This window comes from Leuresthes tenuis, unplaced genomic scaffold (genome assembly GCF_036924035.1).
Source record: "Leuresthes tenuis unplaced genomic scaffold, fLeuTen1.0.hap1 SCAF_1, whole genome shotgun sequence".
NCBI lineage: Eukaryota > Metazoa > Chordata > Actinopteri > Atheriniformes > Atherinopsidae > Leuresthes > Leuresthes tenuis.
Genome location: NW_027325355.1, coordinates 21,749,538 through 21,776,378, shown reverse-complemented (window position 1 = coordinate 21,776,378; position 26,841 = coordinate 21,749,538). Strand labels below are relative to the sequence as shown.

At 39.8% G+C, this 26,841-nt stretch overlaps 1 protein-coding gene and 1 long non-coding RNA gene across 3 annotated transcripts in view; both read right to left on the bottom strand.

The window, feature by feature from the left end:
• The window catches only part of LOC140272883 (uncharacterized), an 858,120-nt gene that overhangs the window by 430,916 nt on the left and 400,363 nt on the right, over positions 1-26,841 (bottom strand). The window lies entirely within an intron of this gene.
• Positions 1-26,841, bottom strand: part of LOC140272010 (E3 ubiquitin-protein ligase Midline-1-like) — a 54,089-nt gene that overhangs the window by 18,462 nt on the left and 8,786 nt on the right. Inside the window, exons 1-2 of one of the 2 annotated variants that reach the window (XM_072367354.1) lie at positions 18,090-18,341; positions 3,123-3,916 (exon numbers count right to left, since the gene is read on the bottom strand). In XM_072367354.1, the coding sequence (XP_072223455.1) occupies positions 3,123-3,848 (726 nt within the window). In that variant the 5' untranslated portion in view covers positions 3,849-3,916; positions 18,090-18,341. Of the gene's footprint in view, positions 1-3,122; positions 3,917-18,089; positions 18,342-26,841 lie in introns of those variants that run through there. The other variant, XM_072367430.1, reaches the window with a different exon arrangement.

Sequence of the window (26,841 nt, the reverse complement as noted above, 5' to 3'; positions counted from 1 at the left end):
GCTCTGACATGTCAGTTTATGTTTCCAGCACAGCAAACATCTGAATAATCCACTTTTGAATAAGTGAATAGGTTATTCGAAGATGGCTGAGGAAAAATTAGCTTGGAAGAACAACATTTCCACTCGACTGCTTTGGTTTAAGTAGATGTCTCAGTCCATGTTTGGTCATGTTTGACAACACAGCTAAATGTTTCAGTTATCAAATTTTCTCAGAACTTCATTGTTTAGTCCCACTCTCTACAGGCTCATCAGTTCTGTATCCACTAGCAGCAGGAAGCTCTTGTAGGCACATGTTTTTTTTTTTTAAACTGCCAAACACAACAAACCAATGAAGCTAATTAATCTATCTATCAAGAACGTGAAGCATTAGCGACAAAAGAATAAGATGCTTCTCCAAAGAAGTAGTGGGAAACAAAGTAGAGCTGAAAATTGGGAGTAAATATTCAGTTTAGATTTGTCAAGAGGGCACAAACCCATCCGAATTAATGCCAACTTTGCTCTTCTGCAACACATGCCAGATGTGTGAATAAGAAACTGTTGCTAACACCATATCAGCTTTGAAAAGGTGATGATATGTTGTTGTTCTTGCAGTTTGTCTGCAGCGTCCAGGAGGTGAAAAACTAAAGAAAAATGAAAGCAGAGGCATTAAAGAATATTTAATACTCTCTTGAATAAATATATATATATATATATATTTTACACCCCGATCACACCCACTAGGACTGATGGGTGTGATTTCATAATGTCCTGACATTGTAGAAAATACACTTATCACATTTGGAGGTCAAAAAATGTTTTGCTATTGCTCCAATCATTAGATTTATGAATAGTTTGTCAAAGTTAAGATTGAAATCTAACTGAGACCCTCTAGAAAAAGCTAATGGATGGCTTACTAGTATTTCTTATGGCATAAAAGATTAATGAAACAGCAAAATGTTGTGTATGTTGGCAATTTGCAAATCAGATCTAATGATCTTGTTTAATATGTATAAAAAACCCATGTCAACCCAGAATATGCTGTTTCAGTGCTAGATGGCCATTGATTAAAGAAAGGGGGTCATTACGAAACACAGCCGATCTGTGATTTGAAACCAAGCTTGGCACATACAAACAGCAACTTCCATCTTTTATCCTCACGTTTTTTTCTGCTCAGACCCTGAGCCAAGGACTTTTAAAAGCTATTCCCAACTGCCTCCCCCATCAATTTCCTGTGACTGGGGTAATTTTATCTCTGAAAAAGGATGGGTGTTCCCACAATAACCTCCATGGCTCTTATCAGACACACACCACCACTGCCACTGAAAAAGGAAACTGTCCAATCATCTGATATTCTCCACCCCCCCACCCAATTGAGAACGTGGTTATGTCAAATTCAGCAGATCTGGGCAAAAACTGGTAAGTTTGAACCTGTCAGGATCTCCAAAATTGCTGAAGCAAATGTGTTGACAAACACAACAGTCTTATATATATATATATAAATATATATATACATATATATAGTAAGTTGCATGTGTTTCCTTCCGCTGCCATGAGTTTGTGGGGATCACTTTGGGGCTAAAAGGCTCTTTACCCCTGCTTTGTATCGACCCGTGTCAGCTGGCTGGCTCAAGGGCCAAACAGGTGGTCCAGAAAGCCCCCTCAAATTTTTCGCTGAAACACGCTTGTTAGTTTTCCTGTGTGTGACAAAGGAAACGTTTCCCATGTGTGTGAGTTTTTCTTCAGATTAGTGCAAAGGGAAGAGGGGGAAGTTGTGCATGTGTGCACAGGCATACATGTCTGGTTATGCATGTGCTTTGGTGTAAGTGTGTATGAAAGACAAAGAGAGCATGCTCTAGAGTTAATGACGCACTCATATGTGCTTCGTTTTACCATCTGCTCGCTGTGCCCCCACAAGGTACAGTGACCCGTGTCAAAACAGCATAACTGGTATATATGAGGTACTGCATCTCAAGGGTCACATGGAAAAGTTCTGTTGAAAAGGGAATATCAATATGCATGAATCCCTTCGCCAGTTATTTAAGATTTGGAAAGGATAGCTAAAACATAAGTTGGTTCAGGGAAAAAAGGGAAATCTGTTTCATGCTATACCAAATACTACTTATTAGATAAATATGTGTATTCAAACACGAATAGTATATAAATGAATTAAGAATCTTAATCGCGGCCTAAGAATCAAACCCAGTTTTCCCACACCGCAGTGTAGCTCACTGAGTTTCACACTTTGCCCGAGTGGAATTCTGACATGTGCCTTTTATATTTTCACATCCTCGTCATGTTTTAAAAACTATCATGCCTGAAAAAACTTAAACCTTGGAGCTTGGATGACATTTAGTTATTTACAATAAGGCCACACACAGTGTTGAATCAGATTCTTTTTCTTCTTTTTGTCAGTTTTACTCCTTGATTTTGCTGCCACAGCTATGTTGCATTTCAGCCTGAAAGATTCGTGTGATGGATCTTTTTATGTCATCTCCATCAGTCCTTCACAAATGCACACATTTAAAAGAAAAATACCTTGTCAACACAAAGTCATATTTACTTGTCAACTGCACATATATATACACACACACAAACTACAGCTGTGGCCATGACGAACACGCTGCCATAGCATGCTCAATTAAGCACACCTGCAGCCAGCAGGCAAGTGGCGCTCGTTAACCTGCAACCCCACCAAAGACACTGTGCCTCATCATTAATGACACTCCCCATATTCACTGTGTGTGCATGCCTCTGAATACCTGGCTCACTGGCATGGTGCAGTGATTATGCTAATTGCTTAATTATTCAGGGGAGATAATAAGTCAGCATGAAATTATCAAATCTCACTTGATAATCGAGTTAGATACCTAGGAAAGGATAATAGGAAATTTCATCCTTCAGAGAAGAATCAAATTAAAGTTTAAAATTCATTATATGTGTGAGATAAAGAACGTTGGAGGGTCTTTTTCCGTATCTGTAACCTGACTGGAGATGAATCTCCCTGGAAACGGCAGCGGGTTTTAATAAGACCACAACATAAAAAACGGCAGGTTTATACGATTTCATGTGTTAAGTGACTTTGGAGTAAAGTCAATTTGATAGCAGTAAACTTGAAGAAAAAAATCATTAACTGCTGTGCTTACCTTGAGTTTTTCATAGCGATCGCTCAGTGCTGCCACTTGATGGTCCCTGTGCCTTCCAACCAGTTTACACAGTGAGCAGATCAGCTGATCATCACTGACACAGTACATGTTGACCTTCTCCTCCTCATGCTCCAGGCACTGGAGCCCTCTGAGGTGAGAGTCCGGCATTGGCTCAATGAGCCGGTGACCCGTGAATGGCTTCTTGTTAGGGTGCGTTGCTTTGAGGCACTCGTCGCAATATGACACCTCGCATGTCACGCATGTCTTAACAGCATCTTGCGGCGGGTCCTGCTCACAGAACTGGCACTGGACCGGCTCTGGAGGCGTGCCTGGGCTGGACATTGCGGCGCTGAGGGGAACCAGTGCCAGCCGGTTGCTGCCTTCCTCACAGGGAGAGTTGGGCCCGCTGTGTGGGGCAGGCAACGGCAGTGGTAAAGGGAGTCCAGCTGAGGATGAGGCTCTCTGAACCCGATCAATGATGTTCTGCAAGGTCACGTTTCTCTTAAGTCCTTCTAGTCCACGCTCCGGACTCAAGGAAATGACATATCTACAAGTGGGGCACTGGAAAGCGCCGATGCTCTGAACGGACTCGTTGGTGGCACAGTGGGACACGAGAATGCGGTGGGCGCAGCCGAAGCACAGGCTGTGAGCGCAGGGGAGCAGCAGTGGGTCTTCAAAGAGCTCCAGGCAGATTGGGCAGGTCAGCTCTGACTCCAGAGTGTCCATCCTGCTCAGAAGAGGCCAGGCGGGACAAGGCGCAGCGTCAGCGAAATCCAGAAGAGCTGCTCAGTTGTCTGGAGGCCAGAGACAGAAGGATTGAAGGAGGAGAACAGAAGAAAAAAAGGGGGAACAGAAAGCACAGGGATTTGTGATTAAATGGTGTGAAACGGCTTACTTTCCACTGCTTTCTTGGGAGGGACTTATATCTCAATGGAGCAGACCACTGAGTGGACTTAAAGAATGACAGCTGGTCTGAAACCGAACAGGAGATGGTGTCAGTCCCACCAATACCCAACCACCTCGATCTATTCAATCTAATCTTCTAAGCCAAAGTGTGTACAGCATCACTCTCCATTAGCATTGAAAGAAAAGATGCTGTTGACCCATTTTTGCCCTTTAATAATAACTCATTTTAACAGACTGTGCAGCTGCAGGCAGCGACACTTTAGTTTTGGCTGTGCTTTGATTCATAAGATTGCCATCTTGCAGCAGAATTTGTGCTGCCATGACATTAAAGCTTTAAGGAAAGAGTTTGTCAGGATGTCCTTAAAACTGTGTTGCCACAGGCCTGAAAAAGTCACTCCACACTACTCACTAACTTACTGTAATTGACTTGCAATAGCAGCAGTGAGTGATCATTTTTATGTGCTTTCGCAGCTGCTGTAGCATATTGGTAATCAGTACTACTACATAATTAACCGCAAAGTATGACTTTAAACAAGTACTTGAGACCAATTTCCAGCTTGGGGTTTGCACTTAAGTTGAAACAGTTTTAATACAGCTAAGATGTAGTTGCTTTTTTGCATTAATATTAGTATGGAGGTGGAAATGATCGTTTGATATGTGGTGCAGCAGTGACAGCTGCAGCCACAGCTGTAGTCAGTTAGTAATTAGTGCACATGTCAACTTATTCCGTCTGCAGAGAGACTGATTCTTTATTTGTGTCTGAGGGTTTGTGCTGGCAGGGTGTCTCCTGGGCCTTGAGATTCAGTGATGTGCATGCTGAAAAAAGCACGTTAATGTTTTTATTTAAGAATGAGCTGAACAAGAGTGCTTTCAGCACAAGCAAGAGAACAAGCTCCGAAAGCAATGGTTAGGCTTTTTAGCATGCCTAATGTGCTAATGAAGAGGTGTAGACTTAATTTAAAGTACATTTTAAAACTGAAATGTTCCCACAACAGTGTGCATATTCTAATTATCCCAAAAGACTGAAGGAAAGAAATTATTATGAAATAACACATCAAGTGAGATCATGAGCCAACAGGAGCAAAGATTTGATGGAAAAACTTACAGAACTGTACATACGGCTTAAGCCATCTGTCAGTTGTTTATAGTTTTTTCCAGGAAAACTTTTTTCTTTTAAATATTCAAGCATTTAGGGAAATGCAGGATATTTTAGGCAAAAACGGATGACTTCTGATGAGGCTTCAGAGAACATAGATGGATCAACTGAAGGTCCCAATGCATCTCTCAGGTCCTGTGTCAGGTCTTTTTCCTCTTTCTTAAGGTCAAAACATTCAGATACTGTTCATCTGCTTTGGTTCCCCCCTTTTTTCCCTTTTGCAACAGGCTGCTAGTTAAAAAAGTGTTTAAAGAAACCAATTTGAATGGGTTATTTGCAAAGTTATATTGTAGACACAACTGGTTCATCATTTTAGTCTTTTTTATGCTTGAATGATTAACAGGTTAATGTTAAGAGGTTAACAAAAAAAAGCACATTGCCTACAACATTGTCAGATACAAAGGCTGGACTGAAAAAGCTGCCACTGTGCAGCAAAGATCTTAATAAAACCTGGAGAACTATTGCTCAAGACCACTTTAAGAGGTTACAAAATGATTTGGCTGCTTGAAAACAAAATACAAAAAATGATGGTTGGTTCGAGTCTTTTGCACAATGCTATTGTCAAAGGTCATTTGTCTGTTTTTCTGTCATAATATTCGCTTATCATTTTGGTTTGGAAAGCATAGATTTTACTGAGGAATGGCTCACAGTCAAAAAGAACATGAGCCAATTCATTTCCTGCTCTTTAAACTAAAATGCAAAATAAATTCATTTCCGTTTGTATGAATTAGGCGTAGTTTCTGTGAGAAGTAAAACTGCACAGTACAGGTTTCTTGGCAGTTGATGGAGCAGTGGGAGACCCCACATAAGATGCTTTTTTTGCAAATTGGATCCAGATCACATATGGAGGTGCTTTGAAAGGCGGATGTCTTCAGATATATGGATTTCAGATCACATCGCTACAGTATACACAATGACTTCATCAAATCCAGGGCAACAGTTTTGCGCACAATCGGTGCAGCACTGTGGAGGGCAACATGGAGAATAACTGTCCTGGCACTTTTGTAGAGGTGAGGTTTGTGTACAGGAAGAGACCTACTAAAGGATTTACTGCTGAACACCAACATCAGTTACATCACCAGTGCTCCTGGTTTCCTGAATAAAGCAGATGCATTTTTCTAGGCAGGAAAAGCTTGTATCCTCAGTGAGTGGCATTCTCACCAGATGTCACTGTTGACCGAGATTAAGGCTCGGTCGCTTCAGTGTAGACTACTGCACTCAGTATCTGTTCATTATCTATCAGCCTTTAAGCACGGTTTCCTCTCATCCTCAAAGGGAGAACAAGTGCTGCAGATAAACTCCTTACTTTAGCTCTCTGTAGTGTAAGCACTTTTTGCGCCTGTGGTATTTGAGGGAAGATAACAGTCATTTGTGCTGATGAACTACAGAGTCAGATAATGGATGAAAGGGAGAAGGATGTGCGTGAACAATAGTGTTAGACTTTGTTACCAAAAAGTAAACTGAGTCAAGCAATCTTTTGTTGAAATAAAGACTGTTTAAAAAAAAGGAAATATGGGAGGATAAAGAACAGAAATTGAACAGAAGAGATGGAATTGATGCAGAAATTAATAAAAAGTGTGTGTTTAACAACACACTATTCAGACATGCAATCGCTCTTTCACATACATCTCTCCATGTTCATGAACATCAACGTACTCACAAATTCACACAACAGTTTCTCTGAAGCATCAATAAGCCCCCCTGAGGTGTTTACATAACCACAGATATCTGTCTTGTTATGCCACCTTAAACTTAAAAGTGAGCAGAGTATATACAAGAATGTTATGTTTTAAGCCTTCTGGTCGACTGTGCTCTTCAGGACAATGAAAGTGTGTCCCTGGATAAGCATGAAATTAATTTAATGTAGATTTGAAGAGGTGCTTAAGCTAAATAACCAATTTAAGTTTGGGATGAGCAGCTTGAATTGGACGGTGAAGAGTGTCGTATACAACTGTGTATACTGCAACCTGTTCCACAAGTAAATTGACAGTATTAACAGTAATGGAAGGCCATGACTGACAGCTGTCTGCTGCGCTGAGCACCTTCATGAACACAATAAACCAATTTCTCTTTTGCATCTTAATAATCTAAAAGGAAGAAGCAAAAATATGCATGTTTCTAAAATGTCAATCAGTTTACAGGTTACGCTGTAGCTGGTGTACTAAAGTGGGAATCATTCAATATAATCAAGCAAGCATTGTATTAACCTAACGTTCCCATTAAAAAGTTGATTCCTTTTTAATCCAAATCCCTATCCTCATCAAGAGGAGGTGGTTACAGTATTCCAAATGAAAGTAGCTATAAGCTTATTAACAAAGATACCGTAGCATGTAGGTTGTTCACATAATCCAAAGTGAATTCTGGTGCAGTAATCAAGTACATTTCAGGTGGAAAGGGACATATTTATGCAGTCAGATCCAGGCTTCTGAAGTCAGCAAAATTATATAAACAGCAGACAGCATTACAGAAGGGAGAAAGAGGCGGCGGGGGAAGAAATCCTGACAAATCAGGAATGTTGCACTGAGATGACAGTGTGCTCGGTTATTGCTTGACAGCAAGGGAACCAGAAGGCACCACAGGTTAAAAAAACAATTAGTTGCATTCAGACAAAAACACACAAGCCTAAAATTTTTGCCAACATAGACAACCACAAATGCTCAGACCGACACCAACAGATAGGACTGGGTGAAATGCCTCTTAGCACACCATAGGTGACACTGTTGAACCACACAATAAGGTGATAGAGCACAAAGCAGAAAAAGACTGGAGTTCGGAGCAAAGACAGAGGGGGTTGAACTCTGAGGGTGGAAGAGGAGGAAGTGAGAATGTGAATGAGGAAAAAGGCAATTCACAGGAGAAGCAGAATTTGGTCAAATCTACGTTGTTTATTTTTCCCACCATCACTTTGTGGCCCATGATTGTCAGAGCTGCCACTGTGTGTGAAAGGCTGCTGCTGTGCTGGCACCTCTGAAATGTCAGTACCAATGCTCTTCAGTGGGGGGCAATACAAGGCTGAATGAGGAGTGAAGGAATCCTTCAGTGTTGTTTCTCTTCCTTTGCCCTGCAGCTTCTGCATATGAGCAAAAATTATGTTTCTTATCAAGTAGAAATTGTTAGTAACATGACTTCCTGTGGACTGTTAAGGGTATTTTTCTGCCATAATGACTTACAATGATATATTGAGAACTATGTGTTGAGTATATGTTCTGTTTGTTTGTGTTCTTCTTTTCATCTTCAGTTCAAATTAGAAATGTCTTTACCCAAAACCAGACCACAGTGGCCTAAAACTACATATAAAGAATAACTGGTAAACAACATGTTAAAAGCAAACCACAACATGTGCAGCTGGTTTCAAAGCTTAATCATTAAGTCACATGTTTATAAAAAAACCTTCATATGACTCTGTGTGTGGCATTTCCTTACTGCCACGATCTAAGCTCTGGGTGTGACACTAATGTTTGCATCTTAGCTGCTAGCAACACCAAAACACAGAACAGAGGTCCTCATAAAAGCCTTTCTCCTCATATGTCAATCAAAACTTGAAAATTTTTACTAAATTTACAATATACGACGATGTTTATTTGAGACCTGTAGCATTAGCTATTAGCGTGACAACATGTAAAAAGCAGCCGTTAAATGTTCATGTAGAGGAACCTTTTACAAGGGTTTCATTTTAAACTATTAATAAAAATAGATATTAATGTTGAATAAACCATGTTTTCAATCTTGTTGTGCTTCTGTTAACTATAAAGTATTGATAATACATTTGTCTTTTCAGCCAGAAGTTCATCTATTTCACCACCACAATCACATCCTAAATTCAAGTGCAAACAATAACCATGTAAACATGACTTTCTCCTGTGTTTCTGTGCTTCAGTCCAGCCATTCAACCACTGTTCGACACACTCAAGTCATTGTGCCCTGTAAAATCTAGCTCAGAGGACACAATGCTCGATGAATATGAGTATGTGAAAGAGTAAGGTTTCCAAAACTCTTTGAGAAGTAGACTTTTTTGATCAGAAAGCCCCGCCCTGAACAGCGTTACCATCTGGTAATGTTAATGTATTGTAACTTGGAAAAAATAAACGTTTTTAAATTTTTCAGTTAAGCTGACTTCACTCTATACAAGTTTTGAAGTAATCACAGTTTTTTATATACAAGTCTGAAAGTAGGAAATCATTTGGAAACAATGTAATAAATAAGAATACTTGAATACTTGGTGTGAAACGTGACAGAAGCAGTTAACATTTCTGTGAATGTCTGGAGGTGGATGTAATCCTCATGACCTTTTCCACACAAATGCTATGATGCTTCGAGGAGGCAGAGGTAGTGATGCTTCTCATTTCAGAGGAATGAAACTGACACACACAGTTTCATTCCACCTTTCTCTTTCATAGATGTGTGACATAAAGTCTGAAATGTTACTTTTCCATTTTGCGGAGTACAAATGTCATCATCTTGAATGTCTGCTGTTTTTATTTAACAACCTCTATACAGTCTCTGATCCAAATGTCAGGACATAACCTTTTGCAGTGGCACATTTTTTTAGGTTTTCAGTTATTCAGTTAGTTTAAAATCAACCCTCATTTTCATCACAGCCCAAAACAAATGTGATCAAGTGAGAACAATGGCAAAAGAAGGCCCTCCAGAAATTAAACTTCCTTCAACTTTCGATCTCTCCCTGTTTATATCGAGGCCATCTCCCCCATCAGTCTGAGCCCTACCTCTAAATGTTTAATTAACTTTGGATCCATGAAGGTAGCAGCTTTCTCTACCACTTATAGTTTATGCTGCTAAAATTTTCATAGGTACTCTTTCTGTCCATTTTCTAAAAACTGATTCGACAAGAGCATAACGTGGACAAAAACAGAGGCTAGATAGTCTGTGTTCTTTGAAATGGATAAAGGATGTGAGAGGCAGGGGTCCACAGTGTGCATAATACATGATGTGCCTCCATAATGCCAATGTGCTATCATTGTATGATTAATTGTGGGTCTACCCATGATTAAGGTTTGTCAGACTAAAAGTTGCTCACTTTGGAATGATTAGTCCTCCTTAAACTTTGCAGCATTTCAGGAAATTAATATTTCAACCAGCCTGATGAATTGAGTGGAAAGATACACTTTCTACTCAGTGCAGTGTGCCAGATCACTTTCAATAAATTACATAAAATCCCTCTACAATCCTTACGGTAAGGCATCCAAAAGCGACGTAACCCTCATAAAAACACATTTGGACGCACGGGTCCATTTGGTGATTTGATTAGAGAGACTGTGGCAGCCCACGATGCAGAACCAAAAAGTAGGTCATCCCCATTGACCTGGCTCACATAATCAGCATACACTGTGTGTGTCACTTTATGATCTGGCTGTTCCAATTCTCCCTTAACTCACAGGAGGCAGAAAATAGCAAACAGGGCAAAATGTTAGAACCAAGCGAAAGAGGGCAAAGCATCTGAGACTGAGTGCAAACATGATATCTGCCCGTCGGGGTTTATAATGTCACATCTCAGGACCAAGTCAACCTTGTCTGGTCAAAATTCAAAGGGGAAATTTGATCTGACTGATATTTACCTGGACATGACATTAAAACAGGGGTTTTAACTTGTTTTTAGGGATGGCTCATTTATTAAAAAAGGTATCAGTAGCCCTTGAAAAATCACCTACTTTTGGAATTAGGACACTGAAAGAAACAGTGCTCAATTATTTACATTTTTGTAAAGTAATAAATCATTTACATCTTTTTGTGAATCATTGAGCAAAACTTCCTGTGTACTGGCATTTCTTGCAACCTCTCAACCTTTTAACACCTTTTTTATCTCAATCTCAAAGAATTTAAAATATCCCAGAATTGCTGACAGGGTTTGTAAAAAAAACATAAAAAAAAAAGCATAATCTACTTTCATAGCAGCAGTGGATAGCTGATGCCAGATTAAACCTTGACCTTATGCAGTGGTTGAGAACCTGTACGGCTTTCAAAGGGTCATACAATTTCTGCCCAAGTTGAAGCAAATTTCACTTACGAAATGATTTTTACAGAAAAGGGCTTTATCGGATACCACATTCCTGCAGTCATGCAGAAAGAGGACTGACATCGAACCATTTTTCTGCTGTTATTGGTCCTAGGCACCACTCAAAGGAGAAGTATATGATAGATTCGCTCTGCAGGCTGGAAGGAATTCATTTTAAATCGTCTGCAGCCTTGCTTGCTGGTGCAGGTGCCACAGGTCCAATTAGGAAAGAGGGCGAGAAAGTGTACTTGGGCTGGGAACATGGTCTGAGCTAAAGTCAAATTCCACTTTTAGACAATTTATTCAAATGCTTCAAACTTTAGATGTTAAATTCAAATTATAATTAGTTCTCTAAATCTCTAATTTCTGTACTGTGTTTTCCATTTCTCTCCCTGAACCCTATGAGGGCGCATTCTTCTGATCTTTAACAAGTTACCAACACTAACAGTTGCCCAACACACAGAAATTGTCTGATTCCAGAAACCCTGCTATGTTGATCCCTAATCCGCCTCCTGCCATACTGGCTGTGACCAATCGTGGCCTTTCATGGTCTGAAGTGTTCAGTCACACATAACAGGATTGGCTGGTCATAGTCTGGATGCAGAGGCTATTAATGACTGTGATACAGGGTGACGTTTGTGATTGTTTGTGTGTGGGTGTGTGCGTGTGTGGCGAGGTCTGTCTGGGCTCTTGCTTGTGTGACCCAGATTGGGAACAGTAGGGCATGCAAAATTAGATGTGATGTTTGTGGAAGCTGGAGATTATACAAGACAAAAACAAGTCTGTTGTGGTCGAGGACGTATTTCATCAAGGCTTTTGATCCTCACTCCCACATACGTAAACAGTAAGACATAGAAGAGTGTGTGGATAACATATTGGTATTAAAGGATTTCTTTGAACATTCCTCTTGGACTTGGGTTGGAAAAGAAAAAAAACTAAATGCTATGCTACTGAGATTTAATCAAATGAAAGAAATTGCATGAACATCATTCTTTTCCCACTACCTTATCATCATCAAATTACTCTGCCGTGCTTGCTGTAGCTTGAAGAAAGCTGTGCAGCATGAATTCACAGCTGCCACAGTTCAGTCAGTGGAAGTTACTGTCAGATACTGAAAAACCCTGCTCAAGTGTATCTATTGACAGATGGGCGGTGTTTAGAAAGAAACGCAGAAAAACAGAAGCTTGGGACTTTTAGAGGAAATGATAGACTTTCAAATTTAGCAAATGCTTCCTTCCAAGATTGCAATTTTAGAATCCTTTAATGATGCCTTCGAGGTGTGTGTCTAGGATCCCCATGTGGGTATGATTGTGAATAAATTGTGTTTATTCGTTGAAATGCTAAACTATCATTGCAACTTAGATTGGATAATGAAATGCTCTTAACCTAAAAGTGGTCCCTTAGAGCAACCAAGAGCAGCATATGCATGCATGAACAGAGCACTGGAGGGATGAAGGCAAAGCATGTGGCATCTGCATGGTTCATGCAGTGTAGCACGCAAGATTTTCTCATTGGATGTGAACTATTCAGGGCAGTTTAGACTAATGCTGCAATAATCTCCTGCTCATCAAGCTAAATTTGTGGGGAATTAAGTGTTTTGCTCCTAAAACTCAGAAAGTTTTAAAAGTAGCTTGAATGTTTGCATTAACTGGATTTTCCTTTTTTTCTAGTGTCAAAAAGGAATTTCCAGAAATGTAACTTGGATAAGAGGCAGAGATGAGACTCGCTTGAAGCTTTCATTCTTCATAAACTTTTATGTTTTTTGTAAGCCCACTGTAACACAAAGCATTCACAGGTTTGGAGTAAGCTTCCCATTGCACATAGTTTTAGGTATGACCAACATGAAACTCAAGTCATATGTGTTTACAATGAATTCTAATGGTAAGATTGTGACAGTATTGAACTTACAACGCTGCAGGCATGGATTCTATATAATGACGTGATCTTTGATTTTTAACATCTGTCCATCTGCAGCAGACTGAGCAAAAACCCTGTAAGCATAATAAATGGCCACAAAGCGTCATTGGACTGATTTAAAAAAAGACAACAACCAGGTTATATCTGACACCAGATGACTGTTGTTTACAAAGCAGAGTTTGCTGTAAAAGGACAGGAATGTGTTGTATATTTCAAATCAGTGTCACTGTTGAAATATACACTTTTGTGTAAGCATTAGTTTTGATCCAAATTCAGTCATTTGATTTGTTTTAGTCTAAAGAAACATAACTTTGTCCTTGAAATTCTGTTTAGCCAATATGACAACAGGCTGGCTCTCCTTAGTACAGCCTGTTGCAATTTCCAAACTTGAACAGAACTCCTGCCAACTGTTCTCTCTACTGCAGAGCAGCATCATTCAGAGCCAGCATTTACATTGTTCTTTTTAATACCAATCAAACACGTAGAGGAGGATTTACATGTTTGGGTGCTGATGTTAAAGGTGCTGTACAGGCCTATTGCAGACTACTGGATGTCACTGTTGAGCCCCAACCACTGGGTCGCAAAGCAATTATTACCAGGTCGAAGAATTTTATAGCAAAAGACTTGAACTTATTACTTGACACCTAACTCTAAGCATTTTTGTATAGTGATGACACTGAATGCAGCATAGCCTCCATGGCTGCACCTTTACTTGCTGGTACTGTAGGCATAGCTTGTGGAAAGGGGTTTATTTGACATGTTCCAAAGATTAACGGATTTTTTTGGACCGTCCTTGTGCAGGCTAATGGAACCTATTTCACTAAAACATGTCTCCCATTATCCCTTTAAACAACCAACTATTTGCAAGGAAACAAACTGTGGACTCCCATTGATTCAGTGATTTTTGGTGGGTTGTTTTTTTCCTTTTCTTTTTTTAACAGGTAAACAAAATATGTGCTGTGTGTGTGTATATGATCAAATAGCATTTAAATGTTATGATGATGATATAAATATTGCTATTGAGGTTGAGAACGAGCTTTGGTAAAGTGTGTATGTATTGATATGTAAGTTACCTTCCACAATGGCCCCCACCCTACCCCCCAACCCCTGTCTATCAGTCTCTTGTTTGAATGACACCTTTTTTCTGTGGGGCACCACCATCAGAACAACTGAACAAGAAAAACCACTTAGTCCCTTAACAGTTTGTAGAACTCTCTAGACCAGTGTGGACAGAACCCTCTCTTTTGGAGACCTATTTTTTTCCCATTCGTGAGGAAGCAGGAATGTCACGGTTTCTGCTTCCTCAATTGCCTCTGATTCTACTTCGTCAGTCTTAAAGTGATCTGTGGCCGAAACATTTGGAACAGTTTTGTAATGGCAGCTATGAGGAGATTTTAGATGTGAAAACAGTTCTGAGTGTTGAACACGTTAAAAAATTGGCTTTGTTGGTTGGGCTTTGCTAATCTAAGCGGTTGAGATTTGCTCAGACTCTTCAAAGCCAAGTCGTTTAAAGGTCAAACTAGATCTTTTTAGCCAAAATAATGTGGATTCCTTGAAGGAAAATCTTTAGGCCGAGTGCTCATACTACATTCTGCCATCTTGCCTTTACCTTGCGTTTGGAAGGTCACTACTTTTAGTTTCTTTATAAACACATGGAGGCCCGACACTTTTACAGATAAGGACTTAAATCTGCACACCACAGGTCTGGCTATCAAAACAGAGCAAAGAAGCTTAGATTAGAACACACTTCTTTATGCAGCAGGTAGATGTCAGTCTGTGTCAGTCTCACCCCACACAGAAGGAAGGATATGGGTATCAGTATCATTCAGTCAGAGTAGATGGATTTTTGTGCAGTCATCCAAAAACCTTACAACACATACCCCTCAGAGATACCGCTACATGTGGGTTAAATACAGATCGGGTGAAAATTTCAAAGAAAAAAAGTCAACTCAACAAAAAGGTTCAAAATGAAAAAAACCTGACATTCTCTATCATTTTAACGCTTCGTTTCACTCCATCATAAACCATATATTTGTCCACTCCACAGCAGAGCGAAGCTGAAGACAAAAAACAGCAACAACACAACCAGAAGTAGCCCCACACCTTAGATTGTCTGAAACATTTTTGAGACTGCCCTAAGTGGTTGAGGAACTATGATCAAGCTCTAATAGTGTCTTCATTCTCATGATGTAATTAGTTTCCTATAATTATGCATTGCTTGCAGCTATATTAATGTTAAAAATGACTTCTCTACCAACCAGAAAGTTGTTTACAGGATGTGTTTCTATGCATAAGACTTGGCATCAGAGCAGCATTCACTTATTTAGGTTAGAATACTTCATCATGGTTTAATTTTCAAACATTATGTCTTCCATCCCAGGTACCTGTTACCCCCAACCCTCCTTGGCACGACAGCTTGCCCTTACCCCTCTTTTGCAAGATGCCACTTTTGTTGTAGGGATAAATTATAGGGTTGGTTATGCTTTGCATGGCTAGATGCCCACTGTTCTTTGGTCTCTCCATAGTCCAAAACTGAGGGGTAAGGCCAAGTTGTAGAACCATGGAGAAAAATTAGGATTGGGCCTTTGTCTCACCATCATCACGGTAATAAACAGCTGTTTAATTTTCATTACCAAAATTAACGCTCCTCAATAGTTTTTTTTTTCCCCCGTTTTGCAGACAGCTTAATTACTGCTTGCATGTGAAGGATGTCTTCAAGTAATGAACATCTACTGTTCATTGCCTTTTACTGGTAAATTCTGTTGTAAGAAAAATCTGTCATAATTTATAGCTTGAGTTTGCAAATGTTTGGTTAATAGTACCCTGCTGAACACTGCAGAGACTTCTGACAACTATAAAAAGAAAAAAAGTTTGAATAACTACTTATCCTCTCCACAGGACTGCCTAAGCTGCCAAGTCTCATTGAAACCATTTGTGCTCATTGTCACACTTTGTCAAGTTTCCATGACAACATTGCACTCATCTTACTCGGGTGGTGATTAAAGAATGCACTGAGGTGGATAAAATGAACTGATCTGGAGTGGAAATTGAGGGAGAATGAGTAGGGAAAAAGTATTCCAGTATGTCTATGTCCACTTTCAAGGATGTTTAGATAGCAATTAGCAGTTTCCCCCTCAAGCGCCTGAAGTGGGCGTCTGCTGACACTTTGAAGACCAAATTAACAATTTATAGAGAGATAGGCATATCATGAGTCATACCACCCATATTTTATCATATTCATTAGGTATATTTAAGATAAGGATATTTTGGAGGGGGCCATACCGGTGACTAATGCAATCAGCAACAGGAAGTTTTTCTCATTATCAAAGTATCAGCGATCAAAGTAACTATGCAGATTTTTTATAAAATCAAGAGTGCATCTCCAATTAAGGTCACACAAACTGCCACATGAGTCCCATATGGACAGAAAACAAGTGATAATGGTAGAGTTGCTATATTTGCACAGTTCTCACATTACTCTTCTGGTAGGAGGCGGGTGGGGGGAGCATCTGAGAGCTGCAATGCTTTTCTGAAGCCTGCCCAGGCTGAAAATGTCTCACTGAGACATGTCAGGGGAAACAGGAAAAGAAATGGCAACAATACTATTGTTGCTATATTGGTCGACATCATGGTGACTTCAAACTGAGCTTCACACAAAAGCCTTTTTCACATTTCCTTGTCTGTTTCTGTCAAAGCAAATGTGAGAAATGTAAACTTTTGATGGATTTTGTTGGGACAAACCACCGTAAATGATCTGATCATGAGGTAAAACAATGTCAATCCTTTTCAAAGCTTGTTGAACAAATATGAGGATTTTTGTTCCTAAAGCTGAGATACCTTCCACACGAGTTGCACGTTCTTCAATTCGACACATTGCTTTGCTAGATTTAAGGCTTACACTCACTTGTATGATAATCTGAAGTTACAGACCAGTTACTTCCCTTGTCTTTGTCTTTCAAATCAAACACCAAACCTGGATTTTCTTAATCCCTCTGACCCCGAGCAGGTGAGAAGGATCAGTAGTAGCACTGAGCCTGTGTTAGCCAGCTGTCACACACGCGCTTCAGCACACAACATGCATGCACATCGACACGCTTGTGTACTGGTGCGTACCAAACATGCCTAAGCACACAGACTGCTTGTGGCTGATAAAGACCGATTTAAATGAAGGCAGAGTAATCACACAGACGTGTTATTGAATATTAATCTGAAGTCCTTTAGTTTAGTAGAATTTACATTAACACTGCCTCTCTCTAAAGTTTCATTACCATTTTGCAGCTTTAAAGCCACTCTGACACAAAAACTAGCACGCACTTCCAGCACTAAAGTATACACACATTGCAAGCAACCCTTAAGCTACTGTCCCATGTCTTTATGTGTCTTGGGCTTCAAGCTAACATTAAAACACAGTGACTCTTTGAAATTAGGTCATGAAAAACAGACCCAGTGTAACTCCACCCACGCATACGTGTAATTTGCTTCTTTTAGTCAATATCCAAAGTGCCACTGTGCCATTACCTTTAATTCCCATGTGTTAGGAGGCTGATCACACAGTTTGAATAATAAAACCCCAAATCAAGTTGTCTAGATCTTAAAGAATCACACTTCCAAGCCAACAAGGAACAAATGACTCATATACTGCATGATAAAAGTGTTCTGCAAGTTATAGATGTGTGTTCTATAGAAGTTTTTCCACAGCCTTGCAACATATGGCTCCACAATACTCATTGGCTTAGCTATCAAGCCGCTGCTCTGTCATTATCATTATAGTAATGCTGGCACTACTACTCATTTCCTTTGGGAATCCAGGCTGAACTGTGATGGGGGTAAAACCATGCGGGAATCGCACAGGGACTCTCAGACTTAAGTAAACTAAGAAGAACACAAACTTCCACAGAGACAAACCCCCCTCTAACCCACCTCCAGCAGTACGCATCAGAAAACATAACAAGGCCCCATTGTTTCCTCCTCTTCTTACCTTCCTCATGATTAAAATCCCATCATCCACAATCAAAGTGAAAAAGAGAGGACGAGAGAGGTTGGGAGGGAGACTGTCAGCTGTCTTTGACACTCTCTCTCTCCTCTGTGGGATGCAGGAACAGCGGCGGCAGCGGCTAAAAAGGCAGCGTGGGGCGATCTCAGGAGTCGATGAGGATGTGGGTATGTCTCCGTGGCTGTGTCATCACCTCTCATGACATGTTTCCTCCTCTGCCTGTGTAAGCCTTTCCATCCTGACCTACCAAAGAGAGACGGGGAGAGAGAAAGAGAGAGAGACGGGACAAACTAGTGCCCCGCCCCCTAACTCTTTCCCCTCCTCCCCCCTCTCGGTCCATTCTTCCTTCTCTGTTTCACTGTATTCAAATCTGCCAGTGAACTGCCCTGCCTTTAAGTAGGCCAATCACTGGACTACTGGGAGGTGGAGTCTGGGCTGGTCATGTATTTAGAGTATGATGTGCCTCACAGACTGACACTGAATGAGTAAACGTTCATTTCTGCTCACCCTTTTTTTGCTTGCTGTGAGTCCCACATCAATGTACATTTTCCCTTGCTGGGGGACTTAGACATTTTACCATGTGTACGAATACAGATTATTTTTTTATTACTTTATTCCAAAAAATATCCAAGGAGATAGTCCAGTACTTCTGCACAAAGTCCAAAGATGGAGCTACCTTTATTTTTTACATTTTCTCAAACTAATCCCAGCAGCTGTCTTTAATCCAAGCATAACAGAAAACACACTTTGACTGAAGCCTGCATGACTGACCAAGTCAAGAAAGCATTTCCTGTTTCAGTGCAGCCTCTAAACCTGCAACGATGAGTTTGAAAGACAGTTCTCTTTTGTTTGATTTTGCACAAAGACTAAAAATAAACACAGATGCAACATATTTACAAATGGAAACGATAGTCTGGGAATATAGTAACTTGTTTAACACTAGCCCTCAATCAAACCACAAGACAGATTGATCTTGCTGAGTTTGAACTCTCCTTGAAACCCAGTTAATGTTGCATTCAGGTGATAACAAATGTGGGAGTTGGTTGTTCGGGAATCTCAACTGTCGTGGAGGAAGAGTTGACTTTGCATTAACAGCAGTTCAAAGTGAGAACAAATTAACAATTAGAAAGGACCACACTCAAAATATGAGAAAATCTGTTGTCTGTTGTCGTTCTTTCAAATGAAGCCTTCATTGCATTTAAAGATAAATAAGTCCACAGGAGAAGTCTCTTGGCCAAATTCACCATTGATCCCATATATTTTTCTCTTAACATCTCTCTTGCGCTCCCTCCAGCTTCAAACCTCAGCTGTTTTGGCTGCTGCTCACAAAGTCCCTTCCTTTTTTTCATGTGGTTCATGAGGAAAGCAGCTTAAATTAATCTCCAAGATGCAAGTCAGTCCCACACAAGGCAAGCTGCCCTGTAGGACTGCAATCTTTGGTCAAAAATACTTTGCATTCATGGGTATCTGATTGGAAACTGTGCCTCTCTGACACACAGCAGACAGTCCCCTAATCCTGGCCATTGTGCAAAACAGAAAGCAAAATAAACAGATAGAAAATAATCTGCCTAAACTATTATTCAAAAGTTTACAGCTCATGTGATACAAAAAGCTTCAAAGCTTGCAACTCATTGGTAGCTGGATGAAGAATAATCCCTGCAATTTTGCCGTCGGGAAGTGAGTGCTGTATCTGGTAGTGTAGAACATGGATCTTCTTAAGGGTTTAATTCTTTCCTCTATCCTGGACTCCAAAACTGCAGAGCCAGAAATGTTACTTTCGACCTAAGTCATGTCGAATGCATCAAATAAACCTGTTTCTTTGGGTCTGATAAGTTCCAGAAAGCGTGTCCAAATCCGAATGCACCACTGAAACGCCAAACCGAGATTTTAATTAGATTAGGTGTTTTGTTGAGTGAATTTAGTCATGAAGTTGGGATTTCAATAATTCAGCAATACCTCTACCTATGAAACAGTACGTGTGTGTGTTGTAGAGATTCTGGTTGTGTGTCTCTGGGCTTTGGAGTGGGATCAGTCGAGGTGAGGCTGCTGCTCAGGAATGCTCTTTTGGAAAAGGAGAAGGAAAAGTTTCCATCTCGGGCCAGTTCCCAGCAGGAGCATGATCACTAACTTTCTGGACACTTTCTTCCAGTCGAACAGGACAGGAAGCATTCCTCACCATGGCAAGAAGGAAAATATATACTCAGAAGCAGTTAGTGGAATAAGCTGCTTAAAAGAACATTTTATTTAGGTAACGAATTAGGTACAAATGTCTCAGTGAATGTATTGGTAGTGACACTTGGATGTAGGTCATAATTTGAATTAACACATTTGCCTTTTTCAAGACTTAGATGAGCCACATTCAAGATCCATTTCTATAAATCTATTATTCTTAGCCATGTTGGTTTTTAGGGTTAGGTTGGTGGGATTCCTTTGATATGACTAGTGGCGGTTTGTTTATGTATGTGCTTGTGTTGTATGTGTTTGTAGATATTTCGGTCCAGTCTCTTCAGGAAATAAGTGGGCTGATTTGGGCTTTTTTATGCATGTCTAAAACTCAGCAGTCACAATCCAGGGTTAGATATTGTGAAATAGAAAAGTATCAGTTGGCAGTTGTTTTGTGTAGGGAAGCGTCTTCATAAGCTGAAGGAAACCAATGAGTACATAAATGTGCAACCTGTGGCAATGAGTGCAAATCTAACGTTTACCGTGCGTTTTATTTTTTCACATCCAACCATAATCATGGACACGACTTCTAACTCCTAAACCATTGACGGGTAAGAGCGAACTAGGATAGTACAAAAAGTAAGAGGATGGTGGAAGACCTCGTGCAGGGTCTTTAGAAAGTGATCTGTCATCTGGAGTAAAGCCAGACAACCCTTCCTTCAACTCTATTTGTTTTTTGCACAAATAAACAGTGACAACATTGACAGGATCGTGTCATGTTCATGTCAGTGTTATGACAAGCTTGACAAAAGCTGCACTGCAGTCAAGAAATGGGTATAGAAAAGTCATTGTGCAATGACTGTGAGAATCTTCTCATTTTGTTGTTAGATTGCATTGGATTTTTTTTCTTTTTGTCATTGATTTATTTCTTTATGGCATTCTATCTTTATGTTAAAATGCTGTTTTCAGTTCTGACTGATTACAGGTATTTTCTGCAGTTCCAATGAAACGTTTTCTTGTTCTTTGCAACAAAAGTCTTGTGAAGGACACAGACTCATTCTATCATCTCAGTGATGCCACCTCATAGATGGAGGTACTGTATAGTTTGACAGGTGTTCTATCATTTGGCCTTGGAGGTTATCCAGAAGCACTCTTCAGAATTAAAGCACACAGACTTTTTCTTTCATTCGAGTCTCAGCAGACGGCACAAGCTTTGCCAAGTGTCCTCTACTGGTATTCCACAAAGCCAAAGAGCTTTTTTCTTCGACGATTAATATTGTTACATCATTTCAAACGACATTGTGCAAATAGAAAGGGCACCGAGTTTCAGAATGATTTCATCTGCCAGGCAGATTGGGCAGCCTTTTTACTTGTACTTAGAAGCTTTATGTAAAGTACAATCATTTTTAGAGCAGTGAAGCAACGTAGTGTCTAAACATTAAAGAAACACCTCTTGTAGTGGACACTTGAAAGGACTGAACTATTATCAGGCTCAGGAAGATGTACTAAATTATTAGAAAAGCTTCAGATTTTTTATTTCCTTGTTTTGCTCTCAAATGTACAGAAACGGATATTATAGCTGGTTTTTAGAAGCATTCAACTGACTCAGCTGCTACATAATTTTTCTTTTTGTTTTTTTGTTTCAGCAATATATTATAAAAAGTAGTTTTGACCTGCCCTTTCCTGTTGTTTTTAGTTCAACCTTCCCCTTTACAACTCTTTCATTTCAGGAAAGCTGATCTGCTCAGAGTTTTAAAACTGTCTTTTTTTTAACGGCCAGGAATGAGCGGAATGCAGCAGAGTGTGTGTCCTCTCTCAGGGTGAGACCGTCACGAGCATAAAGGACAACAGGGTTATGACCAAGACCTTTCCGGAGGGCACAAACACAGTTGGTAGTCTGGGATTTGTAGGATTTGCATCACACATATGTGCAGTTACACACAGATGACTTTAATGTATTAAATGGCTCTTAGCCAGCCTCCTATGTACGACTAATTCAAATTGACAGATACTGTGGGCTATCTAACAGTCCAACTCATGCAAGAAACTACACATACTGTACATACCAAATGCATATAACCTTTCAGAGGCATCTTTACAGCAGAGATATAGAGCATCTTAAAACCACCACTTGCTGATTTTCATCCTGAACTGTACATAGTCATTACTGCGTAGGATTTATAAAAGGCTTGAAGCAATTGTAGAGCTCTTCTTAAATATGTTTGCTTTTGAGTCTCAACCTGTAGGACTGCATGTGCCTGTGACCTTTTTTTTAAGAGCATCATGGTAGTCACAGTTGCAACCCTTCTGGAAAATGCCAAACACAGTTCCCTTCAAGCTGACCTCCGGCCTTTTGAAGCACAGAGGTTGCATCCAGTCAGGAAAGGCCTGGTTTTAATCAGCAAGGGGTAAGACCTAGAGCTGGTGCCAGCTGAGTGGAGACATCTTCTTTGAAGCGGTTTTTGAGACTGGAATGAATGGAAAGTAGGGAAGAAGTTGTTGTTTTCTGTGTTTTTGGGCATTTTCTGTTTTTCTCTCTTGCAGAGGCTATCCGTCTCTCTCAAGTGGCCTCAGTGAATACTGATCTAATCAGAGAAAGACTAATACACAGAAAAGCCTTAGAAAACAGATTTTAAGAAGGGAGCAGATGGAAATGGGGACAGGCAGATTAAAAGATATTGAGGGATAGGAGTGGAAGGCCAGAGATTAGGAAGTCTCGATGATAAATGCCACATGTAGAAGTAGTTGCACATTTTCTCCTCATTTTTCCCCTTTTTCCTTTTTAGTTTTCTTTTATGCAGAATAAACCAGAAGAAAAGAGAAAAAAATTAGAACAAACACTCAATGCATGGAAGTACCGTTGGAAATGAGTTTTTCCTTCTTGTAATTCGGTTAATTTATGCCTTTGAAACTCAGAATAGTTGCAATAATGAACACTACTCATTATTACTAACCTTACTTACTTTGTGAGTCATAGTGTTGGTATGTGTCCAGTCATGTCTGTGTTTGTGAACTAACTGAACCTGACATACAACAGATGCACAGTGAACAAAGCTTGAGATCCTCTAAAAAAAAGGACACGGAACATTGTGGATACTGTTTACAGCATCATTGTGACTCACTAAATCAAACTGAGGTCAGACCATCTATGGAAATATTTTGATTTGCGGATGTTTGTGTGTCCCTAATAAGAAGCGTGAGGCAACTGAGGTCAGGATGAGTAATGATAAACCGCATAAACACTAGTTATGATCATGTTTACCCTGCCGGCTCCTTTTTTACCTTGACTTTGTAACATAGTGACAATAGAAATACAAGGCAAAACCAAAAGAAAAGCACAACTAAGAAAGATTCCGACTGATGCTACACTTCTACGTGCACAAGTTAGTGTGCCAGTCCCCCTGATGTCCACTCATTCCTATGGAAATTCCGTTCGTCTCAGATAGGTGTTTGAAATTCTGCTTTCCGTTTTATTTTTACAGGATTTGTCTCAAGCACATTGAACTTTCATAGTGGATTCCGGAGAGAGGCGACATTGTATTCGAAAAAGTGGCATTAATGAAGTAGCTGGATAAAAACATCTACTGGCTTGACATACGGGCTGATCACTGCATTTTAAACCCATTTAAATTAAAACTGCATTATTTAGCAGACATTGATATCAAAATGATTGGAAGCTGTATGTGAGTGAGTGTACTGAGTGCATGCATCACAGTTCTTGTGTCTTTTAACTTCTTTCACAAAAATGACAACCAGGCAGGACATTTTCTGTCTTACCTTTAGCCTTGTGCTATTAGTGATGCTCTGCTGCCGTAATTCCATGCGACTAATCCGTAAAACTGGGCAGGAAAACTGCTTAAATTCGCCTTTCCCACTGCTGCTGTGATGTTTTCATCCATCCGATTTAAAAATACGAGACATTAAACACAAGACATGAGAGCAGCTCTTTCGTGCATGAGGAAAACACACAAAATCTCAATCTGTTGCTTAAATCTGGAACATTCACCGGTAGCAACAGCTTAGGGTTTTTCTGTCACTCAAAACCAATTTACTGTAACATCATCCATGCTAATGAAAATTCACCCGAACACTCAGATAAGCTCATTTCTATTTGCCTGAAGGAACACACACAAACAAATGTTGATGAATACAAAGAAAGCAGACATGCCGTCGCACATAAGCTTGCATACAAGTGTCAGGCAGCATCATTATTAGCTGTCAGCAATCCTCAAACTGTCATGGCAGTCACATCCTCACCTCTTGTCCTCTGCCCAAAGCGGCTCCATTTAATCCCACTATATATGACAACATAAAACAGACCCCCACAGAAATAATCAGAATTACAAAATCTGCTTTAAAAATGATTTGAAGTTTGTTCACTTCTTCAATGACAAAATATGGTTTGATATTTAACAAAAGACGTGGCACGTCTAAGCATATTGAAACACATCGTTTTGCTTTGGTGGCCCTCAACTTTCCTGTCTCAGTTTGTTGAACTGAATGACGTGATTCAAGTTGGCAAAGTGACCTCCTCTGATCATCACAAACTGTGCAGATAAGCAAACTGATTGTTAATATGCCAACTGTGAGATTAGCCACAACTAGTGATATGACAAGTTGTTGTGATTTCATCTTTGTTCTTTTTTTTCCAAATTTTCCATTTCAAAATCTACCTGATGTCAATAATCCGAGTATCAAAGAATGGCTTAGACATTGTACACTTTTACATGCATGTAAAGGTCACACATTTTTCCAGCATTACTGACTTTTGTAGAGCGCTTTAGTATTGTTTGGGGACTCTATACACAGCCCAGTGACCAGAACAAAATTTAGGCTTTCTAAATTCCTGAAAAATACAAATCCATGCAGTCTTAAAACAGTTGACAACATAACTAATAACAATCCTTAATCATGACTGTCAGAACATAAGAGCAGAGGCTTTAAATAGAAAATAAAGGGGCTTTATCCACTTTACGCTCTGCATTATAGGTCACTGCATGTTATGCACTGCTTGGTGAGCAGTAACTATGTTTCAGGCACTCACAACCCAACTTGTCTTTAAGCTAATGTGCTATTTCAGTCGTCACCACATTATCTATTAAAATCCTCACAGCAGAGAAAAGCAGCAGAGAAATTTATCTGCCACCTTCTACTGAATGAAACAAGAGTGTGATGAGACGTAAAGAATATTCTCAGTTGTCTTCCTTTGAACTAGGGCTAAAAGCTAGTCCAATTTAAAATGCATTTTGAGTTTGCAGCTGAAAGGAAAATTGTTATTGCCCCATACTTTTTTCTGAATTAGGGTCACGGAAGACTCAAAATTAGAACAAAACAATTCTCTATTTGTAGCTATTTAAAACTAAGCATATTAGTACATTTCTCCATGATGTTTAGCTGTCTTTTAGGGTTTTTTGTGCACCAGTCACTTCACCATTCGTCCCTGTAGGTTTGTATATTGATTGTTTTATGCAAAGAGCTTTAACCTCAGCTAGAATAAAAACCAACTCAAGTACATTTTATGTCTCAAATAAGAAAATTAACCTTAAAGACAAACTAAAAGTAACATCACATAAAATGTTAAAAAGACTCTTCAATCTGGTGCAAATGTTTCAATCTGCGGGGTGTGAATCCCCTGCAGCTGAGACAGATTCCAACAGGGATATAAGCTCATCCTTAAGTTTGGTTACAAAATAAAGCAACTCTGCCGCTGAAAGACCTGTAAAGATGTTTGTAGGGCAAATTGTTACTTTCACAATCATGGGCTGCTTTAAATAAGCTTCCCCATTGCTAAACAAATTGACTTTTTCCCAGGTGTGCGGAATGAAGGCTTGAAGCATGAATAAGTTATAAGGAAAATTCAGGCTCCCTGACTTTCATCCCTGCAGTGTCGAGCAGCTTAGCGTGAATGTGTTTGTGGTGGTATATAATCTATAGTTAATATATTACGCCTTCCTGTCGGACAGAAAATATTCTGATTTACGGATGTGCCACAAACTCTGACAGGGACAGCTTGCTCATCTGCCCACTTGTGTATTCTAACTTCCTTCTTTCAGTAGCTCATGGTGGATATAGGAACCAAATGTCTTTTGGAAGAGGAAGAAAAAAAAAATCTGCCGGTTGGGGATACAGATGACTACAAAATGGAATAAATGTGAAAGGAATCAGATGCTGGAACATTAATCAAAGCACATACATTTTGTATGAAGCTTTGCAGGGAGCTTTTATACAGTGTGCCTACTAGATAAGACAACGATTCATTATTAATGGAATAAGTGTGGACTCAGTTTGTTCATTATTGGTATGAATTATTAATCATGTCTGTCGGGCTCAGGTGTGATTTTTATAAATCGAAAGACTTTTTGTTTTTAGTCTCGCTTCTGCGTTGGATTGAAATGTTAGTGTAAGGAGTTTTTCTTATCCATTCAAGGATTCGAGAACCCCCCCAAAAAACTTTTTTTTTCCCCTTTAAAACTAGTCGAGTCTCCTTCTGTGGTAATTTCACAAAATTCCGTGACATTCCCATGTAGAATTATTTGTCCATGTAAACAAAACAAAGGTTTGTGTTCCAAGCCAT